The sequence below is a fragment of the Budorcas taxicolor genome, chromosome 9, assembly GCF_023091745.1.
Source record: "Budorcas taxicolor isolate Tak-1 chromosome 9, Takin1.1, whole genome shotgun sequence".
In the NCBI taxonomy this organism is placed as follows: Eukaryota; Metazoa; Chordata; class Mammalia; order Artiodactyla; family Bovidae; genus Budorcas; species Budorcas taxicolor.
In genome coordinates this window covers 34,227,396-34,235,815 of record NC_068918.1, presented here as the reverse complement: position 1 = coordinate 34,235,815, position 8,420 = coordinate 34,227,396, and the positions used below count along the sequence as shown (strand labels likewise).

General features: G+C 49.1%; 1 protein-coding gene across 1 annotated transcript in view; it reads left to right on the top strand.

The window, feature by feature from the left end:
• The first annotated feature begins 4,587 nt into the window (after window positions 1-4,587).
• Window positions 4,588-8,420, top strand: part of SOBP (sine oculis binding protein homolog) — a 167,002-nt gene continuing 163,169 nt past the window's right edge. Inside the window, exon 1 of the mRNA XM_052645601.1 lies at window positions 4,588-4,837. Coding sequence (XP_052501561.1) covers window positions 4,742-4,837 — 96 coding nt within the window. The 5' untranslated portion in view covers window positions 4,588-4,741. The remainder of the gene's footprint in view (window positions 4,838-8,420) is intronic.

Below are 8,420 nucleotides of genomic sequence, written 5' to 3'. Positions count from 1 at the left end.
AGTCCCAAACCGATCTTGTTTCAAGCCTCTTAGATTTGCTGATATTTGATATTGCAGCATAACCTACCACAACCAAATACACCACTGTTTTGGAAAATATGTGATTTCTTCATATACCAAAGTGGTGGGGGCAGGGGGAGCTGTTACTCATAATTTAAAGAAGCCTTATAAGATATGTCACAATTTCAGAGATGTTAAAATTTGAAAAATGTGGGCCTTAGATTATACAAAATACAGATTGTCAAAAGGAATATGTCGAAGTAGATTAGCATAGTGTCAAGAACTCCAAATCCAGAGTTGAAAAGAAAGTTATAGATTCAAACCCCAATACTTACTAGCTTATGACTTAATACCTTAGCTTATGCAAGCCTTAGTTTCTTCATCTATAAAATGGGGATCACAGTAGATGCTGCCTTATAGGGTTTTGTGGATATTAGATGAGACAATTCTTATAATGTGTTCAGCATAGTAATTTTCCCACATATTTTAGTCTCCACATTTGGTTAGATTACAGAGCTTGTTCAAAATGAGCATTAATTTTAGACAATATACAAAAGTAAGTTTGTTATTATATCATGCTAATCAATCAGCAACTATCTATTAATTTCTTTTAAGTCATGAAGACTAGGCCTCTGAGTTAGGTGTTCTTGGAGATAACAAAGAAGCAGATTGAGAGGTTGAGGGCTGAAGGCAAATCACACTGGGGTCTTCTTCCTATCCACTCTCTCAAGTATTTTCTGGATTTATCAGGCTAGAATGAACGTTAAGAGAAACCTTGAAGAGTAAAAGTCATAAAAATATATCTGAGGAATGAATGTAATGAAAGGTCAATCTTGTGCCTATTTTTGTGACTGGCAGGGCTAGTAAAGGGAATTTTTTTCTTTCAGGGTTTGTCTTGGATGTGTGCTTGAGTGTGAGTGTGTGTGTGTGTGTGTGTGTGTGTGAGAGAGAGAGAGAGAGAGAGAGAGGGCGCTAATGATTGGGAAGCATAAAGGTAATTCATAGAATAAAGGGTGGCTCTTCCAAGATAAGTAAGAGATTGTCCTGTCAACACTGGGTTATACTCTTACAGAGTGTCTGAAGTTATCCAGGGAACATTATTGGACTCATGATATATCCAAATTCATAAAACAGCAACCCATTATATAATTGTCTTCATCTGTTCCCTGGGGGCTCAGATGGCAAAGAATCTCCCTGCAATGGGGGAGACCTGGGTTCGATCTCTGGGTTGGGGAGATCTGCTGGAGAAGAGAATGGCTACCCACTCCAGTATACTTGCCTGGAGAATTCCAGGGACAGAGGAGCCTGGCAGTTCATGGGGTCGCAAAGAGTCAGACATAACAGAGCAACTTTCACTACACGTTGTCTTTGCCAAGGTGTAAAAATCATAAGCTGTGAGGTTTATTCAAGACTAAGAGTCTCCTCACACATACTTTATGAGCTTTCATTCTGTCAATGATGGCATGCATTGTGGATTCTAATTCGATGTGCTCACCTCAGTTTTCTGGAAGACATATGCCTGTGAAGGAGCAGGTGGCTGATTAATATGATTATTTAATGCCTGAACTATGGCAGAGCAAGTAATTTTCTTTAAAGGAAGTGTAGCTGCCTCTAAATATAACTCTGGGCTACAGTTCACCTTTTCTGTTTATTTTATTCTTAACTTGTGAAACTGTATCTTAGGACTTGGGGTATATAACTTGTTATTTGATATCAACTGAACAACAGTGAATCAATTGTAATGGTTCTGGCACCAAAGGAAATAGAGGGGACTTAAATATGTCTCCAGAAGACAAAAAGCTTTTTTCTGTGTATACTTTACAACATACCTTTCCACAGTTATTCAAAAGTTAAAAAAAAACAAAACAAACTTTTCTCACTACTTCTCATTAAAGACCGAGAGGACAAAACAGAGAGAACTAACTCCAACCCACATCCTATTTATCAGATGTTTTGGATGAAATTCAGATTGGAAAATCAAAAAGATTTCTTCTTCTCTCTTCCAGCAATGGCATTAAGATGCTTATTTCTCACTGAGACATACACCCACTCTCACACACTCATTTAAAAATGAGAATGTTGTGTTAGCGTTTCAGGAAGGGGGCGGGGGTTGTGTCAGCGCAAACAGGTTTTGGCTCCTCCCGGTATTCTCGCTGTCTGGATGGTCTCGGGTCCCACTGTGGGTTCCTGAGGACTCCTGGCCAGAGCTGGCCAGAGCACTTGGGCTCAAAACCGGTGTATACCTGGGTACGCTCCCAAAGGCTACCGTAAAAAATCTCCAATTCTTGTACTGCAGAGCACTCCCTAGTACCTCATCGGTCCTCTTGAGTTTTTCTCGTCCGGGATAACCGCCCCAGGATTTTTAACTTTCCTGGGGGCAAGGGTTTCGCGTGGACCCCTTGCAGCAGCGGAGCCCGGTTTGGCCCCGCTCCCTCTGACCTCTTGGCTCGCCTGGGATCCACGAGCCACGAGGAGCGGGGTGCGGCTTCTCCTTGCTTTCTCCAGAATGGGAAGAGAAGAGACGAAAGGAGGTGCTCAGCTCTCCTGAGTAAACGCCCAAGCATCTGTAATTTGACCTTTACGAAGCAAAACGATGCTAAACGGCAAAATAGCCAACGTGGAGGTACTCAGTCCTCCCGAGTACGCTCCCAAAGAGCTCTAATTCGAAGTTTAAATTAAAAAAAAAAAACAAAAACAATGCCAAGATGCAAATTAGGCAGCGTAATACCCAGGATGAGCCTCGTTTGACAGGCCAAACAGATTTTAATGGAAAGCTTACTCATATCCTGCACACCGAATTCATTTTTAGTAAAAATTTAGTAAAAAAATTTTTTTAATTGTGCAATTTTAAGTACCACCACTGTCACAGTGCACACTCTACTGAATGGAACAATGGACACCCCCATATCGCATTGTGTCAGGTAATCACGAAGTGTCGCGGCGCGGGAAAGCGAAGCCGGGAACGTCAGCTCGTCCCCCGCCGCGTGTACGACGGGTTTAGAGCTGCGTGTCTCACCGAAAACTCATCAAACCGTTTAGGCCACTGCCTCGACCCAAAGAGGGACAAACGCCATCCGAGCCTGGTCCCGGGTGTGGACGCAGAGGGCCAAAGGAGAGGCGCGTGAGCGCAGGGGGAGCGAGGTCGACTGGGGAGAGAAGATGCGCGCAGGGCAGTCGGGGGCAAAGAGTCACCCAGAGGGTGGGGACGGTCCGGCCGGGGGTGGCCAGGTGGTCCTGGTCCCTGGAGAATGGAACCTCACGCGGGACGCTGCACTTCCAGCGGCACCTAATCTTGGGGGGGGAGGGGGTGTGTGTGTGTGTGGTTTATATCAAGCGCACCGGGAGACGGGTGCGCACGGGGTAACGCTGTTAACTTTGTAGTGAGACAAACACGTGTGTGTGTGTGTGTGTGTGTGTGCGAGAACTGGAGGGAAAAGAAAAAAAAGAAAGAGCAGGGAGCTGTAGGCCGAGATGTCCTACTTCTAAGTGGTTCATTGGGAGGCAAAAGCTTTCTTGCAAGCGCAGTCGTCACCCGCGCCGCGCTGGGGACCAGCCGAGCAAGGCGCAGGGATCTCCAAGGGGCCTCCAGCCTCCCGAGCCCTGAGGTGGCCCCCAGAAGGCGACACTGTCCCCGACAGCTGTGGAGAGGTCAGGGCTGTGGTTTCCTTTTTCCCGAGACCCCGACCTTGCCATCCGGAGGGGGCGAGCTCAGTCTGCCTTCTGGGCGGGGGGCGGAAAGCGGCCTTCTATCAACGAGACCTCTGGTCCCCACGCCCTCCCACCGCCCTATCTCCTCCCCGCAACCCCATTCATTTTTCCTAAGCAGCTTCCAGTTCGGGCTCAAAACCCAACTCCAAGCCCACCCGAGCTCATCACGGAGCTGAAGGGGGCGGCCGGGGTCGGAGCAGGGCCCCCGAGGGGCGTCGTACCGAGGTAGCGGCCGCGAGGGGCGCCGTGTCCCGCCGGGGCCGGCCTGGGATGAGCCCGGCGGCCGCGAGCAGCCCCCCGGAGCCGCGCAGCATCCGCGTCTACTGTGACGGTGGAAGCCACGCCCGCTCGGGAGCTGGGGGCTGTCCTAGCGCCCCCCCTACCTTTCCCCCGCCCGCCCCCTGCTCCCGGCGCCGGCCCCCGGCCCGCCCCCGGCTCGGCTCGCGGGAGGCGCTGGGTGCCTGGGCTGGCGCGCTCTCCCGGGCGCGCACACACATACACACACACACACACACACACATCCACGCACGCACGCCCAGAGCCGCTGTCTCCGCGCCGGGCCCTCGTCCCCCTCGCCCATGCAGACGGACAGAGCGCCGGAAGATGGCTGACGACTCCACGGGGCACCGAGGATGCAGCCCGGCGGCGGCGTTGGCGGCGGGAGCGGCGGCGGGAGCGGCAGAAGCAGCGGCGGCGGCAGCGGCAGCGTTGGCGGCAGCGGCGGCGTTGGCGGCGGCGGCGGCGGGAGCCGGAGCGGCGGCGGCGGCGGCATCCCCGAGACCCCTCGAGCTACCTTTCCCTCTGACAGCCACTGACGTTCTCCGCCGCTAGAAGAGACCGCGCTTCTCCGGAGCCTGCCTCCCCTCCTCCCCCGCCCAGCCCCGCGCCCAACCCCGGCCCCGGCCCCGCCAGCACCGCTACCTCCGCCAGCACCGCCACCATCAGCACCACCTCCACCACCGCCACCACCACCACCGCCACCGCCGGCGGCGGCAGCAGCCATTTCATCTCCACCGAAACCAGACACAAAAACATGGCAGAAATGGAGAAAGAAGGGAGACCTCCGGAAAATAAAAGGAGCAGGAAACCGGCTCACCCAGTGAAAAGGGAGATCAATGAGGAAATGAAGGTATTTTTTGGACTTCGGGGCCAGAGAGCTCGAGCTCTTTCTTCCGCCCGCTCCCTTCGGGCTGTTGTATGGATTTTTTGGGGGGGGGGAGGGGGTGTAAGAGGAGCGCTTGTCAGTTTCCGTAGGATGCCCTGAACGACTCAGCTCCTCCTCCAGGTGCAAAACAGAGGCCAACTGTCGGGCTGCATCCCGGAGATGTCTGCCTCGGATTTGATGGGGGTGGGGGTGGGGGACGACCGGGAAACCACAGACTCTTTAACCTTATAAACCCCAGGTTGGGACGGGCGCGTTTCAGGGAGGAGGGGACCCGGAGCCCAAGTTGAGGGTGGGTATGGTGAAGAGGCTTTCCTGGTCGGTGGGGTAGTTTTTTTTCCCCTCTTCTTCGGCAGCCATCCCCGGATCCCTCCAAAGTTAGGAAGCCGCCGAGCCAAAGGTATCCCGGGAGCGCTCGATTCCACCCCTCTCTCCCTAGTTCATCTCCCGGTTCCTCCGTATCGCTTCCTAGTACCCTGCTGCATCGGCGTAAAGGGGCTGTCAGTGCCGTGGCGAGTTGTGGCCCGAGCGGCGCAGGTCTAGGTACCGTTTTGGACGGCCGGTTCGCCTCGCCCGCCCCTGCTCGCTCCTCTCACTAGGTTGCCTCCGCCTCCCTCTCAGCCTTTGCATGCTTCACTTCCCAGTTTAAGCAGACCCGGGCAAGCCCTGCTGAAAAGATAGCTGTCTGAGGGGCCGCCTTCGCAGAGCGCCTGCCCATTGTTCGGAAAGGCCGGCTCGGAGTCCTGTTGGCGATGCCGGGCTCCCCGCCAGGCCAGCGGTGCTCCAGAGGTGGCGAGCGAGGCAGCCTGGCGCTCCAGCTGTTCGCGTTGGAGTGATTGCACAAGAGCCCCGCTCAGCTCCGGACCCCCCTCGTCCCCCGTCACCCCCACCAATTTATTTTCCATGAAGTTGCAGCTTTTGCCCGGTGAGGGTTTTGTTTTGTGTTGATTTCACGAGTTTCTCTTGATTTTTATTTTTAATGTTTTATTTGTAATTTCTGTCTTTCTGTGAGTTACAAGCAAGTAGATTTCAGGGAGGACTTTGGTTTTCATTCTGCAGCCCTCTTGGTGTTCCCCATCTTCTGCATAGAGTCTTTAACACTGCCCACTGACTTGGTCAGGTTGGTTTAGTTGGTATTTAAAAGATAAACGAGGAAAATGGCAAGCAACTAAGTAAAATCTATTGCAGTTTGACATCGTCTTGATTAGAACAAGCATATTCTAGAGGGTGCCTTGAAAGGGGCCCATGGATAATAAATACTATATATATTATTATATAGTACCTAGGTGTGTATGGTTAGCATTCCTTTCTTTCAGAAAATGTCTGTAGCAACATTTTGGAATAAGAGTTTTGATTTCTGGATGAGGAACTTAGCACCTGGAAGCGTGCAGTGCAGCTTCAGTCCAAGGAGAGTTAAGGAAGATTTGCCTTAGAAATCAGTGCCATTCCTTATGATGGAAACCACCAGTGATTCCATTGATAGTTTTTTGCTGTCATTGTTTTTTAAAGATACCGGTAGGAGTTGTCCTCCCATGGAGGCTGGAATTCAGACAGTTTAGGATAACCATTCTTCCTCACTCCCCCTTCCCTCCTGTCCTGCATTTCCAGATTACTCTTCTGTTTCATTTTAAATTGGTCTTGGAGGAAAAGGAGGGAGGTGAAGCCACCAAGAAATCACAGTGTGCACTGGCCCTTTAAAACACTCTGCCTAATGTGATCTATATGGATGGCAGCTTTTAAGTTTCATAGGTTCTAGGATTACAAATTAGCTAATTTTAATCAAAACATGTGAAATGTTATCCCGGCTGGATATAAAGGCTGACTGTGCTCGATGCTTGGGGCTCGCGTTGTTGACTTTGGCTGCAGGGGCACTCCGTGGTTTGGGAGATAGTTGTCCTTCTACAGTATAACAGATGTTTGTCTGAACTGGTGAGGAAGAAACAAAAACAACATTGTGTGAAGGGGAAAAATTACACAATTTTTAGCCAGTGCTGCAGGACTAAGTATGGAATTAACCTTCGTGCACAGAATTTCCTCTTTTTAAAATGTTATGTTTCTTCCAAATCACCACCTACTATTTGAAGTTTTAATCCTTGTCATTTCAGTACAGAGTAGCATTAAATAAGAAGTTTTACGCAGCAAATAGTTCAATTGCCTGAAGGGGATCCATATTTTTCCCCTAGTTTGGAACAATGCGTAAGAGACCCCAAGTCAAAATCTTCGGTCAGGTCAGTGCACAGCACGCCAGTGAGTGATGAAATCCCATTTCTAGAGCAGTTCCTCAGTATGCGTTCTTCTAATATAATAGTGCCCAAAGTTCTCATGTTTAAAGTGATTTCTCAAAGTCAAAAGGTGGGTTATCTTGAACTCATCAATATTTTCTGCTTTTAATATTAATAACCACATGCATAAAGCCCCTCCCCAAACCTCCTGGTATTACTACCTCTCCATTTCCCCAAACCTAAATTGTAGAGTAACTCAACAAGTTGATTGCCCTGTGTAAAAATATGTGTAACAAAATGTCACCGAGAACACAATGTGGCCTTGTGCAGCTTCATATCGGTGCCGCTGGAGCTGCCTGGCTGTGTTTGCCTTCATCTGAACGGCTTTCATCTGGACCAGCGTAAACTAAGCTCTGGTAAGTAATCACTGCCCAGCAGAAAGAAAGGAATGTATACAGCTAGCCCGGCCTAAGCTGTAAAAACGGAAACCTGAGCCCCCACCGGGGATCACGTATCAAGGCTTGAAGGTAGGGGAAATGAAAGGGGGAAAGAGGAGAGAGCGAATGCAAAAGTCAGCCTGGGAAGTGGAGGATCAGGAGGAGGCCCCCCTTAGGGAGAGTTGGCTCAGGGATTAGGGAATTTTATCGTGGTGTACAGTGACCTACTCAGGTTTCAACACTGCTGGGATCAAGTTGCTTCTCTGTGAGCTGAAAGAAAAAGGACTGGTGTGTATGTGATTTTTTTTTTCCCCTTGGGGTAATAGAAAGGACATTGGTACAAGTGTCTATTTTAAGTACAGCAAATGCAGGGCACTGAAAATGAGCACCCAAACTGCCTCATCATAGAGACTTCAAGATTTCCTAATTGAGATAGTCACACATTTATTTAAAAATGGACGGAGAAGACAAACTGGCAGAGGTTTAGCTGACACCAGTAATGTCATTGGAGATGGCCTTCATGTGGCTAGAAGCTAATGTTGGTTGCTGTTTCACTAGATCAGATATTGAGTTACATTTTCCTTATCACTGGTATAATGTACATGGCAGTTGTAACAAATTTAAATTTGATACAATATAATTTTGTGTGTGAAAAGTACATGATTTGGCATAGCTTGCCTTTAGTGTCCTCTAGTGAAAATATCTTCAAGTAGAAATGTTTGTCTTGTTATGATCTTTACTATGTTTCGTTATCTTTCCTTTCCCTCACTTCATCCTGGTTTTTCTTAATTAAAAAGACTTGTTACATTACTGTACTTACAATCAGTCTGCCTTGTTTAGTTAGTGACCAATGGAGGGAATTTTAAACAATCAGATGGCAATTCAATTTAT